The sequence below is a fragment of the Ips typographus genome, linkage group LG6, assembly GCF_016097725.1.
Source record: "Ips typographus isolate SLU linkage group LG6, UJ_Ityp_2.0, whole genome shotgun sequence".
Classification (NCBI taxonomy): domain Eukaryota; kingdom Metazoa; phylum Arthropoda; class Insecta; order Coleoptera; family Curculionidae; genus Ips; species Ips typographus.
Window position 1 is genome coordinate 6,676,976 of NC_138427.1, and position 21,747 is coordinate 6,698,722.

At 33.6% G+C, this 21,747-nt stretch overlaps 1 protein-coding gene across 3 annotated transcripts; it reads right to left on the bottom strand.

Moving 5' to 3' along the window:
- Positions 1–37: 37 nt before the first annotated feature.
- east (enhanced adult sensory threshold) lies at positions 38–20,086 on the bottom strand. Of its 3 annotated transcripts, none has more exons than XM_081982400.1 (22): positions 19,733–20,086; positions 11,444–11,769; positions 11,057–11,390; positions 10,605–10,994; positions 9,808–10,102; positions 9,401–9,748; positions 9,055–9,214; positions 8,560–8,964; positions 7,936–8,315; positions 7,641–7,871; positions 7,534–7,582; positions 6,875–7,099; positions 6,587–6,813; positions 6,354–6,528; positions 6,038–6,167; positions 5,778–5,978; positions 5,511–5,724; positions 5,259–5,457; positions 5,012–5,207; positions 4,682–4,922; positions 4,356–4,622; positions 38–1,915 (listed from the first exon to the last, which is right to left on the bottom strand). In XM_081982400.1, exons 2-22 carry the CDS (start codon positions 11,730–11,732, stop codon positions 1,406–1,408), a joined length of 5,466 nt encoding a protein of 1,821 aa, XP_081838526.1. In that variant the 5' UTR covers positions 11,733–11,769; positions 19,733–20,086; the 3' UTR covers positions 38–1,405. The 3 variants fall into 3 exon arrangements, with proteins under 3 accessions (XP_081838526.1, XP_081838525.1, XP_081838524.1); XM_081982399.1 differs by having other exon boundaries at positions 5,511–5,721; positions 7,492–7,582; XM_081982398.1 differs by having other exon boundaries at positions 7,492–7,582.
- Positions 20,087–21,747: the final 1,661 nt, after the last annotated feature.

Sequence of the window (21,747 nt, forward strand, 5' to 3'; positions counted from 1 at the left end):
ACCTTTTCCCGGAGGATATAAACTAAAACAACACCGATTTCCAGCCATATTTTGTATTTTTTTTAAAGGGAAACTCTAAAAAAAACTAAAACTGAAATTCTGCTATACAAATTATTAGTAAATAGAAACAAATCGTCTGGTACCGACTGAGAATTCTAGCACCTAATGCAAAAGTAGTCGGTTCTCAACTCAAATACATTGGAAGTGTAAACTTAAAAATACAATATTCAGTATAACTATGAGCTGAAAATAAAAAAACTAATTGTAAAGTAATAAGTTAACGGTAAAACTATTATAATGTATAGTGTAATTTTTTGATAAATTGCCAATGAATTTAGTACAAATGATAACAAGTGGTAAAGAAATGTTACTTAATAGTAAGTAAAGTGACACATTAAGTTAAAGTCACGCTTTGCTCAGGCTTTTTTATTGCTAAAAATAATATTATGCCCTCTCTTGTCTTTAAATATACATAAATTGAGAAACCTTTTTTGCAAAATTGGCTACACACTTATTACTGGTGTATCCAAAGCCAATATTACAAAAGGTTCTGTTTAAGATTATAATGATCGTCAGTATTTTATGAAAATATACAAAACATGTTTGGTGAGTCACTAGTAGTCTAAATTATTATGTACAATAAATTATATCTAAATTGTACATAACGTAACAAAAGAATATATACTTTCCTAACAATTTCAGAATAAACCAATTTGTTCTACTCTGAATAAGAACACAACTTTTGATTCTTATAAAACGGCCGAAAAATACGAAACTAAAAAATATCATTCAACATTCTTATTATAATTATAGAGATTTAAATTTAAATCAGTTCTTTCTACTAGATTTTGAAAAACTTAAACGTTATGTAAATAAATAGTCTTATTTACACTCTAACTTCTTAAATAGATATTAAAATGTTTTATTTTTTTATATTTATACAACCTAATAAAGTTTCAATATAGGCACTAAACGTATAGGGAACCAAGCTGCTAACTTCCTCTAGAATGTCAAGCAGCGAATCAGGATAAACGCAGAGTAATCATTAATTGGTACAATTATTGAAAGCAACTATTTAACTGAGGATAGTAAATCACAAATTAGTTTACTGAAGTAAAAACTTTTTCTATAGTAAATTATATGACAGCATTAAGGTTCATATTATTGTTTGGGCCGCTTTGTATTAAAGTGGATTAGTGTGATAGTCCGGAACTACGTCATATTAGTGATATTTAGCTAATTTATACAATTTTTTGCTTAAATGATACCCTGAATTAAACGTGTAACAGAACTCAGCCTTCTAAATTAGGCAACGCTTCACTCATCGGTTTCGTCACTTTTCCGTCTCATTAAATTAATTTTGCAAAAAAACTTTAGGCACTTGTCCAACAACCAAGAAAACTAATCAGGGTTGGCTGTTACTGTCTTCACCAGTACTCGACCCATTTGAAGTACTTTTAGTGATATGCAAAATTGGACTGGGCGGTCCTCTCCGCACTGTTTGCGGAATCACTGTCAACGACTTTGGTATCCTCGGTATTATTTGAATAGCCGGATTGTTTTCAAGCGCAATGGCAGATATTGGCAACGGATCGTTTCCTTTGCCCAAACTTTCCACTTGTTTATCCAGTTTTTCTAGGATAGTTTCGGCGCTCTCGGATTGGCTGGTGATAGTTGCATTCGAACTGTTAATTATCGGCACCAGGGTGATTGGTTTGCTTTCGGTCATCACTCCTCCAGAGGTTTTACCGCCCATCGTGGGTTTTTTCAAGGCAACGGCTTTAAGAACAGAATTTTGATTTTGCAGTTGCTGTTCCTGGATTTTCTTTTGTCTAGCTTCGAAACTGCGCTTGATGGCGCACATTTTCTTGTAGTCTTCCAGTGTAATATGATAGGGCTTTCCTCCGGAAATTACCTGTTGAAATACAAAAGTATTTTAACAGAATCTCTAACATGATTTGAGAGTTACAAATAAGGCAACCGAAATTCAGGTAGATAACTCAGTAAAATTCATAAAAACAATAAAATGAGTCTTATTTATAGTTATTTAATGAAAGCGATTAATAATCGAAATGGTTAATTAAATTGAGATTATTAATCGCTCATTAATATAAGAGTTGGATACAACATTTTTCCGTCGACTGTAGTTAATAATAAATGTTTATTATTCTAAAAAGTTTGAAAAAAACTAATTGTCAGTTGTATAGGCAATACGGCAAATCGAAATCATAGGCACCCTTGACAATGACAGTGACAGTTGGTTCTGTCGTTAATGGTGGATGTCAACTGAATAATATGCGTCTATTTCTCTCTGTTTAATACAAATAAAGTAGAATAGAACTATACTATGAGACCTATTTGGTTGCCTTTGATAAAATCGTGCATTAAAGTAAAACAATTGAAAAATCATGCATTAATGAACGATGTTGTATCCGTTATCGTCCATTAAAAAAGCTGTTAATACGCGGTCGACGGAAAAGTTATTTAAAATTAAAAGATTGTGTCATTTGCTTTACGTTTCGATTTTTATACTTTTTTGTGGGATTTTGAGACTATTAACCCCGAAAATTCGCCCAAAATGCACCGTAGCTGTATATTGGGGTAAGTATACTTCATCAAAGTTATTTCTTCAACAAAGTTGTGTAGCTCCCTGTATTTATTTGTTTTTGTTGTGTATTTATAAGAATTGCATTGGACATTCATTTAAGATCAATTTGTAATCGATAATCTCGAGACAGGAATGAAACTTATTCCTATCGAAATATGTATACTATTCTATTTACATCTCTCTATTTACAAGAGAGTATATTGCTAATGTTACTGTAAACAACAATCACAAACCCCGGCCGTTTTGATGCTCTATATAGAGAGAGACAGCAGAGCGAGGGTGGCGTCGCGATGACGTAATTTGACAGTTGGTCAAGTTATCGTTTTGTCAGATTAAGTCCTCTTGACGTCACATTTGGTATGCTCTTTCAATAGAGCGTCAAAAGGAACTGGGCCAATATAAATAGTATCAGTTCAAAATCGGATTTTGAGTTCAATGAGAAAACATTGTTAAAACTGCCTTTGGATGAAGAATTACTGGCAGATTTTACATCTCAAAAAATACCACAAGGTAGCTATAATGGCTACGTGTCTGGAAAAAGTAACCTTAAAAGCTATCCAAACATATAAACTTAATAATACAGAGTTTTCACCTTATTAGCATTAATTTTAGTTTTATTGGCTACCTTTATTGTTTTATATCTAATTCATGGTTGTAATACAGACGAGTGTTCAACAGTTCTGAAAATGACTCATACAGGAGCAAACTTTTAGTTTTACTGTGGTATATTTCTATCTTTACTTGGCTTTTGCGTTAATTAAAAACGCTTCAAAAAATGTCAACAATAATAGCAAGATTTATAGCATTTTAGATGTTTTTTTTTTTTAAAGAAATACGGAAGTTGTTTAGGGGCAAAACAAGATAATTAATCTGCTGATCATCCTATAGATGGGAAAGGTTTTAAAGGGCGCAATAATTCCATGTATTTCTTTTGGACGATTGACAAAAAATCTTAATGAGTACAGTCGAAATTAAACTACCTTATTCCTAATGTAATTAAAGGTGAAATTCAGTAAATTAAAAACATTAAACACCCAGTTATTTGGTTCTTATTTTCAATAATCGATTACAAAGAAAATGCTCATTTTTTCTTACGGTAAATTGGAAACCAAAAAGGAATTATTATTGGAAGGCACCAAAAATAATGCCAAAAGGATTTGTCTTCAGCGCGGTCTGGTTTGTCTTCCGCTGGCATTTTGCTGCTGATTCTAGTTCCGTTTTCCAATCCTCTTTGTTACATTCTTTTTTATAAAATTTTATTCTTGACATGTGACAGTAACAAGTTATTTGCTGGTTAATTTTCTAAGTTTTTTGTTGGATTTTTGTGGAATAAGTCCGGAATACTGTCTGCCTACGTGTGACATTTCCTTGGCACCGCTAATCAGGCGCCCCCAAACAGGTAAAAAGAAAATTATAGGCAGCAAGTGAACCCATAAAGACGTGCGTGGAGGTTGAATTTGAATGTTTTGGTCACAGTCTACGTTTTCTGATTCTACAGGTGGTGGACAATCTTCGTTCATTTCTTCTTGAGAACTCATTTTGCCAAGTTTTTCACTAGTAATTTGGTAGCTTAATTCTTAAGTCAGGATTTTGACTAATAAGTCAATATGACAACTTATAAGGTTAAGAAGGGAAATAAGTAATAACTTAAAGCATTCTTTGAGCAGTCAAAATTGTAAACGACAAACAAAAATAAAAGATTCCGGTTGCACTACTTTAAAAGCACATTAAAAAAAATTAAACTTACTTGTACAAGTCCAGGTTTCTTTTCATTTTTCTTGGAAGGCTCGATGGGAATCAGATTAGGTCTCCAATGTTTGGTGATGGGAAATTTGATCTTTTGGCTAGGCATTTGCGGTCGCATCACACTGGGAGCGGGTGCTCTTTGGTTAATAGAAATTAAACCTGGAGGTCGATTTTTGACCGCCAAACTTTGTAGAACAGAAGGAGAAGAGTAAAGTGGCGGCTGATTCAATTGTTGTAGCGTAATGGGCGTTCGAGAAGTTTGAGGATTCTGCAATGCAAAACCGCCAGCTTTAAATCTAGTTTTCTAGAAAATCGAGTTGAACTCACTTCAGTTTTGGCCACTTGGCAAATAGTAACTGGTGGAAGTCCATTTGAAGTGCTAGAAGGATTGGTGATACCTCCGCCGCTGGTTTTGTTGTGCATTTTATTGAATTGCACCATGGTGGGTGGTTGGATGTTTCCGGCTTTAGTTGGGATATTATCATAAGCGCGCAAGCGATTGTGTACACTTTCCCGGTAGTTTACTGCATGATGGCTTGCCGTTGGTGACAGTACCAAATCTCCATTTCTGTAACAAAATCAAGTCTTCCGTAAGTTTTCTATTTTTAAACAATTGTACTTAAAACTATAGTCAGGATTGAGGGAAGTTACACTTACCTGAAATACTTCTCTAGCAACACCAAATGCCGCAAAAAACTGCTTTTACTGCCATATGGCTTCTGCAATTCCTGCCACAACAATTTGGTTTCCTCGTCATACTGTATGGTGGCTACACACTTTTCCCAGCCTTCAGGTGTACGAGTTAACACATTTTTAAAGTCGACATCTCCCATGAGACCCAGTTCTTCCTCGCCTAAGTTTTGATGTTAAAATGTTGCACTTACAGTAGTGATAATATTAGTACCTGGAAACAATTGTCGAACTGACAAGGACGGTGTTGAGAGCATTTTTCCGTCCGACCAAAGATCTGATTGTCCTGGTGTGTAAGCAGGTTTGAGGGAAATCGAAGGGTTTTGGCCTAGCTTCTGAGCGGCCAGATCGTTTGATTTGCTGCTGTTTCCGCTCATTTTGTAGGATCTGGAGATTTCTATTGAATTACCCAACTGTGGAAGCAAATTCATTATTCACTGCAAAACTGCAATATTGTAAAACTTACCGACTCCAATCTAGGAATTTTACTAGGAACTTCCTCGTTTTTCAGAGGCTCCTTCTTTCCTTCGTTATCGCTAGGACAATCCATTGCGATAGCAGGAATTAGAGTATTATAATCCACTTCACCGTACTCGTCACCATCTTCTGGTGACGCTGGCATAGAGTCGTGATTAGCACTTTGTGAATTGTTCGTGTCAGTTGAAGGCACTCTCGATCTACTTTTGTAAACATTATACACTCTACCACTCCATTTATGGTTTTATAAACTTACCTAGTTTCAGAGTCGTTTTCTTCCGCTGTTTGTTCATCCCTCTCGTCTTTGGAGCTTTCATTTGAAGAGTTTCGCTGTCGTTTCTTTTTCCTATCTGGTTCCTTCTTTTCGCAGATAGCTTTGTCATTTTTGCTTGGTACCATTACTGGTTCGTCCACAGCGGCAGTGTCCATTGGAACGATATCATTGAAATGAAGCAGTCTAAATTAAATAACCAATGTTTAAACCTGCAGTTTTGAATGTCACTACAATCAACGAACCTTTTCTTGTATTCCTTAAAGAAATTAATGCTGTTTTCCATGCGTTCTTCGGGATCTTTCAATATTATGGAAGCAAAGCATTTGCACAGTTTACATACTACAGGCTTATCAGAAAGAACAATAGGAATACCTGCGAAATACATCAGTTCTGATTTATTTTTTTTTTAAGAATTGTATGCACAATAGATATGAAAGTATAAACGGTTGAATAATGATACCACGAAAACTCATATGCACTAAATAATAGCAAATTTTTAGTTTATTTTAAACCTGAAGACGCTCTAATTTGCGAAATTAAAGGTAATAAATTACTTACCATCATCTTTCAAAGCTTCATTAAGTTCCTTAACCTCTGGTCCCAAGTAATGAATATGATTCCGAGCTAAACGCCTTTTGCACATAGCGCAAATCATCAAATGTTCCAAAGCCGTGAAATGCTCATCACAGATCGGGATAGAGTGCAGTCCGGGGTTATCTAAATCTATATTTATCTGGAACCCAATGCAACTAATTAATAAGGAAGTTTTTAGAAAGCACTATATCACTAACCACTTGACAAATACTCTTGCGCATCTTAATAATCCATTTTCTGCGTAAAATATTTGACGAAACATTATTGCATCCCAACACGTGACAATGATTTTGTCTTGGTCCCGGTGCCACTAACGAGTTTCTTTTCAGTGACTTGTTAATGTAGGAAGGAGAGTTTGATTTACGATCCACGTGCCTGTAACAGGCGTCGCAAAGGCACGAATCTCTGGTTAGGTGTTTTTCAGCTAAAAACCAGCAAAATCATTCAAAAAATCGTATTTTGATTAGCTGAAAAGTGTAACGTACCAGCTAAAATCTTGTTCTGTCTTTCGACACTTTTCATTTGAGCTATATGACAAGGGGTGTCGAATAGACCGAACTTTCCGAAACAGTACGAACACTCGTCTTTACATAATCTTCCTGGATGAATGCTGAATGAACTAGCTTTTTCCGGTACTATTAACGATTTTTCAGGCTGACTTTTGTCACCTAAAGTTTGCTCTCCATCGGATGTGTGATCACTACTGCCATCTGTAAATATTTTACATAAAAAAACAGTGAAAACACGAACGGTAATTTGTAAAGATAGACTAAATCTGTCTTGTGTTTGATATGTTTTTTTTAGTGTATCATTGTTATTATAATTTTAGACGCGGTAATGAGGATTAACTTTTTTTGGCAGGTGCTTAATCTTGCAAACGTTTTTCAGAAGAAAAACTTTGTAACATTTAGATTTAAAACAAATGCTTTACTGACAATTACTAACCCAAAACCAAGGAATGTATAGTGAAAGAATGCCTGCCAAATGCATCTTATTATTAGGTATGTTAAATAAAAGCGGGAAGAAAAGCGATTCACTTTAACTTGACTTTTGCATTGAACTACATGAAAATGATAAAACTGAAACCCAAAACCATAGTTACCCATGTTAGATCTGTTAGAATAATGTGACTTGCGATGCGCACCACCTGACTCTGACGATTCTTTGTTTTGTTTGGATGTGCCTGATCCACTCTAAAAAAAAATCAATTGACAGATTAGACTGAAAATAATTTTTAACATTAAACCATACCTCTTTCATTATTTTGTAACCGCCTTCCGTTCCGGCAGTCGCCGTAGAATCGTGCTTGCTTTTGTTCTTCTGCAATGTCATCTTCAGCGAGTTTTTACCTTTCTTCTTTTTCAGTTTTATCACAGTCTTTAACGTTCCAGTATACGGATCGTTCTTGACTGCTGAAGCCTTTCCTTTCCTTTTAGGATAAACGTGACTTTTCGCAGCCTTTAGGCTTTGCAACCCTAGAGCCTAATTAACAACATGAAATGTGTAAGCATATAACAGTGTGATTAATATTCAGAAAGTATCCTACGTTTAAAATGCTTTCCTTTTTCGCCAGTTCCTCGGGAGACTCTTTTTGCACAGCCTTTTTTGCCTCACCTACCGCTTTCTTCTTGCCTCTCGTATCAGTAATCTCACTATTAATAACATTCTTATCACATTCTTTTTCAGTCGATTGTTTCGTTTCTTCTACAGTCTTCTCTTCTTCTTGGTTATTTATGGGTTCTGGTTCCGCTGGAGCTTCAACGTTTGATATACTTAAGGTTGGTGGAATTTCTTCCATTGCAGCTTTGATAGAGTTTTCCGGATGATCTTCTGACATTTCGAGCTCTGGAGCCATTGGGGACGTGGACATTTCTTTAGTTACTTCTTCGGAATCATTGATATGGTTTTCTTCAATACTGTCGTTTTCTACAAGAATACTTCACCGTCAATACGTTTGAAAGTTTTTTTTAATAAACATATAATGCAGAGTGAAATTTGTTTGAAGAAGTAAACTAGCAGCTTCTTCAGAAATTTCATTTCTTTAACCAGTTTTTTTAAAAATGTATCCGTTTTCAGTAAATTGTAACTCAAGAGCAACCAATCACTCGGTTACACGAAGTTACACTGACAAATATAAAATCAAATACTGAAAATAGTTACAGCCACTAACCTTCATCAATAGGAACTTTGGCACTCTCCTCTACATCTTCAGCAGTTTCTGCATCCCCTCCAGAAGCTTTTTCCTCAAAACTCTGATTGAGTTCCTCGTCGCTCAAATGCTCAATGGAAAACAGCACAACGTTGTCTTTTTCCGTGACTGCTATTCCAATCTTGTGATCGTCTATAACTGGTTTCTTGAGATCGACCATTGGTCTGACTGTTTGAGGTTCCACTATCGATTCTAAGACTGGCGGTTCCAAGTACTCAAGATTTTGGGGAGGGTCTAGATTAACTTGTTTTTCTAGCACGGGAGCTTGGTCTGCTTCTGGCGGTAGGAACATAGAATCATCTAAACCAGTTTGGTCTTTAATGGAAGATTCTATTTGATTCATTAAAGGAGCGTTAATGGAGGACACTGGAATAAAAAAACCGCGTTATTGCTGCTTATGAGAGTAAAGCGAAAAAGTTATTAAGACTATAAAAAGCAGAAATTAACATTACTCACCAATTTCTTTCAACTGGTTTCTTTCATCTATAATATCTGTTTGCTCCAACAACAGTCTTAATTCATCCTCTTCAGGCATAGAAGTAACATTTTGGGTTAAATCACCGGTAGAAGTTGCGGCATCGGACATGTCTTGTGCCAAAAAGGCGCCGACCTTTCTCTAATAAAAACAAACTAGTTACGACTCCAATAAATATTTAGTGGTACATTTACCGGCAAAGCTAACGATGATTATGACAAAGATAACTAGTTTACAGAAATTAACCGAAGCAGGTAAGAAGGTTACTACAAAAATTTACCACTGAACAATGAAGTTTTGGAAATGGTATAGTCCAAATATACATACCTCTGGCTGAAACCCGTCAAAGACTGATGTAGCCGACAATAAAGGCAGTTCAAAAGTTTTGGACAACGAGCTCTCGCCACCCAACTCGTTAAACGTCTGTTTCATTTTATCGAGTAATAAACCTTTTTGAATAAGTTTACAGCTCTGAGAATCTTCCTCGAATGAAGAGTTTTTGTCCACATCTACCCCACTAAAACTATTAGGCAATTCCTCGTCCTCCACCCCTTCACACACATTAGAGTTGGTGTCTATCAGCGGTTTTTCCATATCTGAAGTAGTCGCTGTCGAGTTTTTCAGTTCCGAATTGGACGAATCGTCTAACAAACCATCCATCATGTCTTTGGTACCCTAAAAATTGATAATCTCGTTATAGTTTCGGTTACATTCTTAAGGAAAAATAATCATACAGTCTTGGATAGGTCGCTGTCCTTTTCGCTTCCGTGCAACGATGCCAAGTCCGAAAAACTGCTGTCCGATTCATAACCGGACAGTTTGGATGTCGTTTCGCTACCACTAAGATCTGAATGTACTCTTCTGCGCCGTTTGTATCCATCTAGTCCGTCCAGCAAGTTTAAATTCTTAAACTTCCGGTTCTTGCCATTTCGAAGCATATGAGCGGACGAGTCTGATCGTGTGGAGTACGGACTGGAATGGCTCTTTACTAGTTTCAAGGATTTTCTTGATGTTTTTGGACTTAGACTTCTGAAAGTACAAAAAATAAACGGTAAAACAAATTGATAAGCAATCTAAAAGCAACTTCTTTTTACATCATTCTTTTATTAGTCTTGTAAAAAGTTAATGTATTTTTTGTCTAGGTTTTTTTGAATTAGTCCTCGACCTCAAAACACCTAATTATTACAGAAATAAATATCGACTCATACTTACAATAATTGGGGACAACACTGTAAGCACGGTATACTTATTATAATGCTCATTCTGTACCGTTGCTCAATATAAACTGAGCAAAGTGAATATGGAGCGTTTTGAAATAAAAGCAACTCAACGAATAATTGAATGTATTCATAAATAATTCGCCTCAATAATGACGAATGTAATAGCGATTTTTATTTATTATTAGGCTCATAAATGGGAAGTTTATAGTTAATAATTGATTTTCAGTCCTTTTCCATTGTGTTCAGTAAAAAGTTTACTTGGAAACTGATTTTAAAAGTACCCTCAAAGATTTCATACATCAAGCACTTACCTCGGCAATTGATTGAAAACTGACAACTGTGGCATCAAATTATCTCCATTAGATTCCAAAGCACTAACCGGAAACTTTTCGATGCTGTGTCTCCGTTTAATCGTGGGTAAATCAGTCTTAAATTGTCTCACATTCAGATCTAACCGATCGATCACCTTCACGGCGGCCGGATCTAATTTGTTAAGCGTATTTTCAATATTTTCTTTCTTAACGAAGCCTTTCTTCAACAACTCTAAGCGCTGTTTTTTGGTCATCTTTCTTGGTTTCACCGCGTTTTTGCCGGATTCTAATGCTGGATCGTCGATTTCTTTCTTGATCCGTTCGCTGTCGATCAGGAAGCTCAAATCGGTGATTACGTCGTCGATTGTTGACGTATCCGTCTTGATTTTCCTGCAACCATATAATAGTTTTTTAAGACCAAATATTACTTACTGACAAAATCTGCAATCTACCTTTGCCTTTTTTTAACCAGTTTTGGAATTGGTGCATCCATCAGTGTAGGAAGCTCAACGTCTTCACTAGGACCTGCTTGGTCCTCAACAGGTTCTTGTTTTATATCTTTTATCTCTATTAAGGCAGGTAGTTTTAGCTTTCTGACTCGCTTTTTGGGCGTTTTTTTCTTTTGTTCCACGTTCTCTTCTTGAGGAAATATAGGTTCCAGCACTGGAGGAAGATCGTCACTTTCCTTAGGCTCCAACTTCACTTGGGGCAGTTTAGGTTTTCTTCCTCGTTTCTTTACTACATCTTTGCCGCCATTCTTCAATAATATTTTCTTGCCTTCCACACCTAGAATATAACTAAAAGCTTCTAGAGCAACTAGAGGGTGTCGTTATAATTACCTTTCCCATTTTCCATCAATACTCGGGCGAAATTTTTCGGATTAATTTTCAAGTTGACTTTTTTCGGTACTCGAGCTTTTGCTTTCAACTCGACAGTCTTTTTCAGACCCGGTACCGTCTTCAGCGTTTTAAAAGGCCTGCCCAGTTTCTTCACGATGCCATCATTAGGCAGTTTTGGGGGTCCGGGTTTTTGGGCAGGTACGGTGGTTGCGGCTCCGATATTGGCTTCGAGTTGTGGTAGCACTACCTCTTTTGACATGGTGGGGGGCTTCTTGACTTTAGTTGCCATGACATTTGGAACAACAGGCCAAGCGATGTTCAAGGCACTAGACATAATAATAAAACATTAAGAAATTATTGGTTTACGACCTTTTAGGAATAATAATGCGGCGTACACAGTGAAGTTCTAGGAAATTTAAGTTGGTATTCATCTTATTAAGTATAGTTTTGATTGAAATGCTAACCAATTTTTTACATAACATTTTCAATAAATGCGAATTTAAAACTGTAAATACACGTTTTTTATGGATTTTATAGTCCTACTATGTAAAATAGTCAACTAAAACGATAAGTGCGTTTGCAGATAAATAAATAATGTAACAAAGGAAAACCAGTTTGGCAAAGAGTTTATTAAAGCGGGTTTAGGCCCTTTTAAGACTTAACGTTTTACATTTAAGACTTAACTAAACATAATTAGTCCTGTTTATAGTCACACTAAAGATTGAAGGCGTAGCAATCTGATCAATTTTATGACATTTTAAAGTCCAATGTTGGTTTTTCTCAATGATTATGTCTTGAATCATTTAAGCGAATTAATATGAAAATAAAGATTAAAGGAAGTAGGAGTTATCAATTGGGAAAGTCATAATTAATGTTAATATCATGAATCAAAAAATGAAATACAACGACAAACGAATCGATTAATATCATTGAGGAAATTTATAACAAATTCATTGTCAAAAGGTTTCTTTCATTGAATGTAACTTTATGTTTAGGTTGTTTAATTAAAAACTTGTAAATCGTCCTTTCACTTTTTAATAAATCAAAACTACAATTCTTAATAATAAAAGGAGATCATTCATACAGAATGGTGATACCAAAGTGGACTAAAATATTTCAGAAAGTGATTCTTGAGTTGATTTCTTGTTTAGATTTTAAGTTAAGTATTTCTAAACTGACACTCAAATGAATTAAGGTGTTCGTTTTTGTAAACACTCTCTGTAATAGACCTATTCTTCATTTATAAAATATCTCATATTTGAAACTACATCTTGCTTACTGCTATCACATATGGCAAAGATGTTTAAAACAAAAAGTCACTATAAGTAAAGCATATTAAATTTATGCTATAGATTTTGTTTAACGTCCTTTATTGGTTACACTATTCTAGTGAATAGGAAAAAGTGACACTAAACCAACGTTTAAATTGATAGCTGGTCTTTGACATAAAACTATGCTAATATTTTTATGATAGAAAGAGAGTAATAATGAGAGATAATAGTAAGTAAAAACTTTATTTTTTACCATTCAGTAGAAAGTTTTTGTATACTTTTGTGTGTAACATACACATTTCAAGGATAAAATTAAGTTAAAAAAATATGATGCAATAATCTTAATAAAGCATTCCCATTATTGTCTTCATCCTTAACATTTTAAACCGTATTTCTTGCATTTTATATACCGCGTTGGTTATGCAAAACATCTTTAGAGATATTAAGTGCAATTACTGTCCTATGTTGTCATTCATTATTCGTCTGTTACGTGCCTTTCTGTTATTATTATTATTACTTTTCGGGAGTAAGTAAATCGCTTTATTTCAGTACATTTAAAAGGACTTAATAATTAATCAAATGCTGATTGCTATCAAATACGGCTCGATTGTCTGCCTTTAACTCTTATATTTTAATTAGCGTTTCCACGAAAATCCAATATATTACCATTATTAATTTAGCGTCAAACACTACTAATTTATAGATATGCGTAAAACCAGTGAGAGAATTGATTTTGAATATACGTCAGTCAGTTGCAGACAAAGTCGCCTGTTGATATCTCCGCTATAAGGTACGCAAACTCTGTGATATAATACGGTTATTTTTCTGCGCTTACGCTTCACATTAATAATTACTGCCTATTATGACTGATTCTGTTTAATATAGACGGGACTAGTATTATTGCTCTAAAAACTGCACATTTCAAGCAATATATGAGAAAGAAAATGGCTTGTATTACATTATACGATCGGCAGTTTAAGCTGAAAATTTTGGATTTCTTGCGATATTAACAATTTGTTGGGCATTTTGCTGTATCACGTAAAGACCCCATATTTGGAATTCTAGCAGGAACCTGAAACGACGTATTAAAAACTCAAATTATAAATATTTACAACGCTGATAAGATAATAGATATCTTGACAGTATTTCCGAAACGTTAATGGTTTTGCCTGCATCAAATTTAGCTATATTTTAGAAGTTTTGATTTAAATGGTTTTTATTTCATACAAATTTTATGGTCTTTACAGTGATAATAACAAAGTTGAGATGAATTCAAAGGCAACAATATTTTTTCCTTGTCTCAGAGAGTAATCTAAACACCATTTCAATCAAAATGTTAATCCATTCAACAGTTTTGGAAAGATAATAAAACTTACACAGGCAGTTTCTAAACTGCATTCATTATTCTATAATTTCCAGACATTTTACATTTCCATGCCAACTAAATCTGCACGGAGCACTAGTTTTATAAAGTTTTCACATTTTCACGTAGAATTAAGTGATGAATTGACTATTTTTCATGTTAAATAACTTTTGGAAGCGGAAAGAAAGGAAAGATCAACATGGTCCTTTTGAAGACACAGAATTTTTTATAAATTAGTGCGTTTCACGTTTCATGCAAAAAAGATGTACTTTTTGCACTTGATGCATAAATAAGAATTTTCTCATCCCCACAGTTTACCAGTAACGTGACGCCCAGGGCCCTAATTTTTGATAGCAGGAAACGAGAAGTGTTCATAGAATGTGACAGAAGAAGCTGACAATGGCGGGTTTATGTCACATTCTACAGACCTTTATACTGATTATTTCCTTTCCTCGTTTAAAAAATACACACCCAGATTGTTTATATGAGAACCACATGACAAGTATCATGTAACCTTAATGTGATGTAAACCCAGGTTTTTCATAGAAGTAAAATGGTTTTGAGACTGTTCTAGAGAAATGTAATATTACTATTATAACTGTAATATTTCAAATATAATAAATATGCGCTCTCCAAAACCAAAAAGAAAGATCAACCTTGCCCTTCTGGAAACATTTTTGTACATCGAGATATTCACACTTTTCATGTACAGGCCGGATCAAATCAGTTTGGGTTCAATGTCGTTATAGGTACTGGAACGTTCATATTATTTAAGTGTTTGTGTCAAAATACTTTCAAGGTAAGTTTGTAATTTTTGTGAAGTAGTGTCAGTTTGAACGTTATTTATGAAAGCTTTACAGAAAGTAAGCATACAAAAATTAAACCTCAATAGTCAACAATTGTGGTTTAAAATACAAAAGACAGTTTTTGCAATTTTTAACAGGAAACATGTTAAAATTACGTTGTAATATCAATACATAAGAACTGGACAATGTCACAAACGAGTCTTTCGATGATGACTTTGATATTTTCGAAACTGATAAATAATTTAATTTTTTATCAAAATATATTTTATAATACTGTACAAAGGAATTAAGTCCATTTGCGAAAGCTACTCAGTACTCTTATGTAAAGTTCAAGAACCAATTCTAGTTTAACTGAATTTAGGTTAAAGTTGAGGATTTGATAAAAGTTATTAATTAACGTCAGAAGAATTTACTGAGCTTTGCAAATAACCTGATTTATTAAAAAACTTTTTTTCTGGATAATTGAGCACATTTTTGTCTGGTGTATTTTAAGATGATTTATGCTGATTAAGTATGTAAAAATTTGAGTCAAAAGTTAATAGTTATTGTCAAGGTCATTAAGATAAGTAATAATAGATAACTAAAATAATCCTTAAAAGTCATGTAAACATCTAAATTTCAAATATTTTTAGCGAACTTGGTGAATACATTGTTACTCACACACACACTAGTTTTGACAAAATTTTATTAGAAAACTTGGTGAGATTCCAAGTAAAAAACAGTGTTTCTGGATGTTAAGAGTTTAAATACCATAGACATTGAATTGTATTTGTCAGAAGTGAACAGTTAACCAGTCTTAAATGTATGCGATTATTTCAGGAAGCTTTTGATCTGTCATAAAATTGTATTTTCGTTTATGATTGGTGTAGAATAAAATTTTGCATTTCAAAAATTATGTTAATTTTAGAGTCTACTAAAAGCTAAGCCAGATGTTGATCGCTTTTCATATACCATGTCGAAATTTTCAGACTACTTCTCAGTAATATTAAACAAAATTATGTATACTAAAATAATTATAAAATCCGTACACCGGTAAATTAGGATTCACAAGACAATTTGTTAAAACTAGGTCGAAACGTTGAAACGGACAAAATGCGGCTTTCTTCAACTACTTGCTATAGAAGATTAGTTGTGCTAAGCGATCTAAATATAACATTCTAATCCAAAAACAGAGAACAATATGAAACGTAAGGTTATGGTAGAGAAAAATACTCTGTTTGGACAGCTTTTATTATTACCCTTAAGTCTTAAATCCCTCGACGCTTTCCTTGCTGGAGATTCAATCATGACACTAAGTCAATAAAAGCGTTCGTCTAAACCTGTATAAAAGTTAATAATAGCAATTGGTCCTGATAAGAAAAAACAACTCAATATTAAAAATTGTTTTTATTCTTTAATTAATTTTTTGTCAAACTGCTTTTAAACATGATTAAAAACATTGATTAGGAAGTTTGTTAAGAAATGTTTTTGTTACTGTCAGCAATCGGTAATGAGTAAAGGCGGATTTGGGGGTCTTATTTTTTTTGTTGAAAACTCAATTTAAAAAACGTCGACTTTCCCATGAAAGACGAGATTTTGACTTTTTTGAGGATTTTACAATTTTTCATATTTGCAAAAAATAATTAAAACTGCACAACATTCTTACCAATTTCTATTTGAAATGAATGATACATATTGTCGTATAGCTAGCAATACCAAAATTAAACAAATATGGTTTTGGTTTTTTAACACTAAAAACTGGTGAATTGCAATATTTTAAGTATGTATTAGGTTTAATAATACTGAAGAGTAGATTTAAATAAAAATGTTTTTTTAGTTAAATAGTACGAAGGACTTTACGTCCTGTGGTGGATTTAAGTCCAGAAAATAAATTTTAGAAAATTGTTGAAATTGGTTAGCTTGTCTTATAAACTAATACATATTTGTAGTCCTAAAATTTTTTATAACTTTGCGTTGAAGTATTTTGGTCATATAATGGGTTTGGTTGATATTTCGGGACATGTTTGGGGGTTTTTCAATTTTTGATCTCCAAAAGAAATTACGGGGGAGGTATTACGAGGCATTTCGAGATATTTATTAGGCATTTGAAAGTATTTTAAGGCATTGTCTGTATCTGTATATTTCAAAATGTACTGTATTAATATATGTAACAAAATTGACTGAAAATTAAACAGAACAGCACAGGCACATGTAATTATTATGGTAAAACCTTTGTTACATGTTATTGAGTTGAAACAATATTCATTACAAATTAATATAATAATTCACTAATTTTTCAACATTTAAACTACATTTTTAAGGTCACGTGACTGTTTTTGACAGCTGTCAGTTGGCTTCGACAGTGTTGCAAGCTTTAAAATATCATAATCAAAGTCACGTCATGTGTCTCTTGCAATTTCAGCCTTTACAACTGTCTAAAATAGTCTAAATTTAATTTACCAAATTTTTAAATTTTAAACTACATTTTAAAGGTCACGTGACTAATTTTGGCAGATGTCAACTGGCCGTTACAGTGTTGCAAGAACATGCAGAATTGCATTTTCAACGTCACGTAACATGTATTTTGCAATTTAAGTTTTTACAACTGTCTAAATTTAATTTACCATTTTTTAAAGTTTAAATTTCGTTTTGAAGTTTACGTGACTGTTTTTGACAATGTCAACTGGCCTTTACAATGTTGCAAGCTCAAAAATTTAATTATCAAGTCACGTAACATTACAATGTTACTACTGTCTAAATTTAAATTACCAATTTTTCAACTGTTTCTTTTAAATGATAAGTGTTTTTATTTGACACGTGCTAACTTGGTTACTATGACAGAAGATTCGTGCAAACGTCAAAATATAACCCGTAATTTCAGGCAACCGTACAAAAAATAGTTTTTGTTTGTCAGAATTTGGAAAAACAGTTACCTGACCTTAGAAAATCAATTTGAAGCTTTCGGCGCAAGGTCAAATCAAGTGTCAAAAATTTGGTAAAACCTGTACGTTGTCACCTAACCTAACCTAAAAACTGTCACGGGACCTTTAAAAAAAACATTTTAAGCTTTTGGGTCTTTAAAATTTGGAAAAACAGTCACGTAACAACGTATTTCAAGGCACTTTGAGGCATTTTAGGCAGTCTTAAGGCACTATGACTATAAGAATGCTATAAGGCATTTTAAGCAATAATAGAAGCATTTTAAAGGCATTTGGCCATTTTGTATGCAAAAATGCTTTTTGGTGTACAAAAAATTATCGGCGATCTACCCCTGTTAATAGTGTTATTATCAGTATCAGTATTTTTTTGTTTTGTTTTGCAGTGACTACGTTTATATCGAGCAAATTGAATCAGCTTATTCAATCCGATTATGTAAACCGTCCTAAAATCCTCGATATAAACGACGCGGATTAACGATTCGGATTGACTAGTCAATACTAAAAAATAACAGGATTGAAATGCTTTCCATTGAAAGGGTGACGCCCATGCCATGGATGTCCGATGTAAACAGAATTGACTTGACATTGACACATTAATTTGACGGAGGGTTGTCATTTTTTATTTGAAGTGTGTACTATTAATTAGTATATTAATTTTTCAAACAAAACCTGTCAAATATTTTAAGGTGGGTTTATAAAACAAATAAAATACAAATTATTTAAACATAAAAATTAAATTACTGTTGGAAAATTCCTGTTTGCCATACTGTGTTTATAACATAAAATAAGAGGTCAACAATGTATGACTTTGAATTTTGTTACTAATTTATTTTAAATTAATTTAAAAAAAAGTACTGTGACAACTTAATTAAAGGATGTGTTGAAATAATTATTTTGTTTTAAAATATAATTTTAAATGTGACCATTTTGAATATTTTTTATTTAGCACCATAATAAATTGGAATGAAGAAAGTTTATAACCATGTTAGAACAGAAAAACGCTAATAAATAGTGAGAATGCATACAACATGCAACTAAGAAACAACATTTGATTCGTAGAAATCTAAAAACAAATTTTCATTTCCTTTCCAACAACCGTGTACAGCGACAAAGTACAAACTCGTAGCAAATGCAACGGAGCGCCGTAGTACGCCTGAAAATTGACTACGGTTATCAGCTAACCAACGTTCATGTCCGCTTAAAGATAAACGAAAATCAAAACAAAAAAGAGACGGAACAAACCAAAAATGACAGTCAAAACAGATCCTCAAAGAAACCGGTGCGTTTTTGATAACCAGAATACCATAAACTCTATGATCGATGATAAGCGCCCTCTATTTGCAACCTAAATGCATCCTCCTCCATAAACCAATTCTTTCCGACCTCACGCGACTTCAAAAAAGGGGGCACCACCACCATATCTAGCGCTCCGCTACGCTGCAGAAGTCTCTATATTCAAAGACGACAGCAGCGCGCAGTACTGATGCTACGATGTCGGCCTTTTCACAAACTAATTCACTAGACTGACGTAGAACCGAAGAGAACTAACCAAAAATAAATAATAAACCGACCGTAGCATTAGTTGTTTGGGTAATTTCGGAAAATTTTCCATGTTCCAGAGAAAAGGTTGAATCAAGCGTCCGCCCGCCAACCCCCCACATAATTCTGCGTCAAAGAAAGCGAATCACGAGGGTTACTTTGGTAGAATACGAAAAACTATAAACAAAAGTTAATGACCTGTTAGCAAATTTCCGTTGTCGGATCGGTCAAAAAACGAGGTTTTCTCTACTTTATCGAGCCGGAAAGTCGAATTTCTAACTCGATTCAGTAAGTCAAAGGTGCAATGTAAACGTATTTTACTGAAATTCCACGCAAAAAGCGCGATTAAGAGGTAAAAAACGAAACGAAAAAGTACGATTTTTACAACTTACCCTGAATGGTTTTACACGACAACCACAACGCCACCTATCTGATGTGCCTGCTTCTCTGTTAGGACGAAAGCACGTACTCCATCAGCGATGGCGAAGACGCCCGATTGTCGCCGACCGGTTGACGACACAGATGTTTGCTACAGAAATTATACAGAACCTCGTTTTAAAAATTCGCCTATTTTCATAAGAAAAAACGATTTTTTTGCCGGATTTTTGCACCGATTTAGGTAGAACGAGTCACGAGCTAACCGAATATGTAAAAATGTTTAAAAATTTCGACCGATTTTCGCCGGAAATCGAATGAAAATCGTGGCGTTATTTCGCCATCACACACTGACTCAACATTTATGTAGATATATTTTCAACTCGTCAAGTTTAGTGTGATAGGGACGTGGTATGGTTCTTAGCCAGGAATTTTTTGTTTAGTTTCCGAATTTGCCGCTAGGCGGACGGATAAATCGCTTCAACTTGGCAAATATATACGGGTTTATTAATTTTCCAGGCATATAATGCGTTTCGGTTCAAGGTCTATATACTCTTTATTATTTTATTTTGTTATGTACGTTTTATGGGCTGTATTTTGCTGAGTTGCTCGCTTTTCGAACGGATTTCTTTTAGTCGGCCACGCTTACCTTACTTCGTTGTCGTTACGTTTAACCTTTTACTTTATTCAACACAAAACTCTATGGAATTTAGGAGAAAGGAATGTTTTTCATTTTGAAAGTCCCTTGTTGCGATATTGAATGCTCTCATACCAGTTTATGAGTGAAGGCTATACTTGTTACGTAATATATTGCACTAAAACAGAGCATTATAACACATTTTACACTTTTCGTTTATGTTATCGTGTATTCCACGAAATTTTAGTCATCATGGCAGATTTAAAATTGTTTTCACATTATACAGCATGACTACACGACTATATTGTTGGTTAAAAATTAAAAATTTAAAACTCATAAATAGTCATAAGTGTATAATTAAAACAGGATTTAACTGACGAATAACTAAAATTAAAAAAAAATTAATTAACATTACTTCTATTTAATCTTAAAAGTTTTAGAGAATTTTTTGATAAACTCATTCCCAGTTTCCAAATTATCATCTTTTTCATTTTCTGAAAAAATGATAAAATGTGCAACACTGCTTTTTGCAAGATTGCCTTTTAGTTTCTAAACCACGTTTTATAGTTTTGAAATGAAGACAATATTAAGAAACTTTTTTACCAAGAATTCGATAGCGTTTTCAAAAAAAAATTATCGTTATTTTTGTTTGCATCATCGGAAAGGGCTTAAAATTTCCTTTTCAACGATGTATTGATTGAAAAATTGAGCTTTTTATTTTTTTTTAAGTAGACATTGAAAAGTTTCTTCAAAGAAAATAGTGAATTTACTCACTATCAAAGTAAAAAAAAACACACTTTAGATTAAATAATCCTACAAGATTACGTAAAAAAACTCTCAAAAATGCAGCACAGTTCTGGTATATTTCCTATTAAAAAAAAACGGGAAAAGATAATCCAATGTTGAAACCTGGTACGAGTTTTATAAGATTCTCTAAAACTTTTCCCATTTAAGCCACTCTGTATCTCTAAATATAAACAAAATTCACAAAAATACATGCATTGGCTCACTCTCTATTAGAGCTATGACTATAATGAATTTGCTTTCTGGTGCTATGTAGGTTGTACGTTCTTTTCACCCCTTGTCGTATTATTACACTGTAAATTATTGTTTTCTCAGGGTTTTGAAACAGAAAAAAATCAGTTACAATATACTAATAAAATATTTCATTTCACAAATTTTAAACATAATAAATCAATCCCTTAAAAGTGACGATTATACAATATACTATCACAATGCTACGATTTTACAAAATTAAAAAAAAAAACGGGTTATGATAGATATTTTGACTTGCTTATTGAGCCTGGTATTATACTAAAACAGTAATTTTAAATTTTTTCAAATTAACGGAAGTTGCCAATATGAAATTTGAACAGTTTAAACCTAAAAACATAA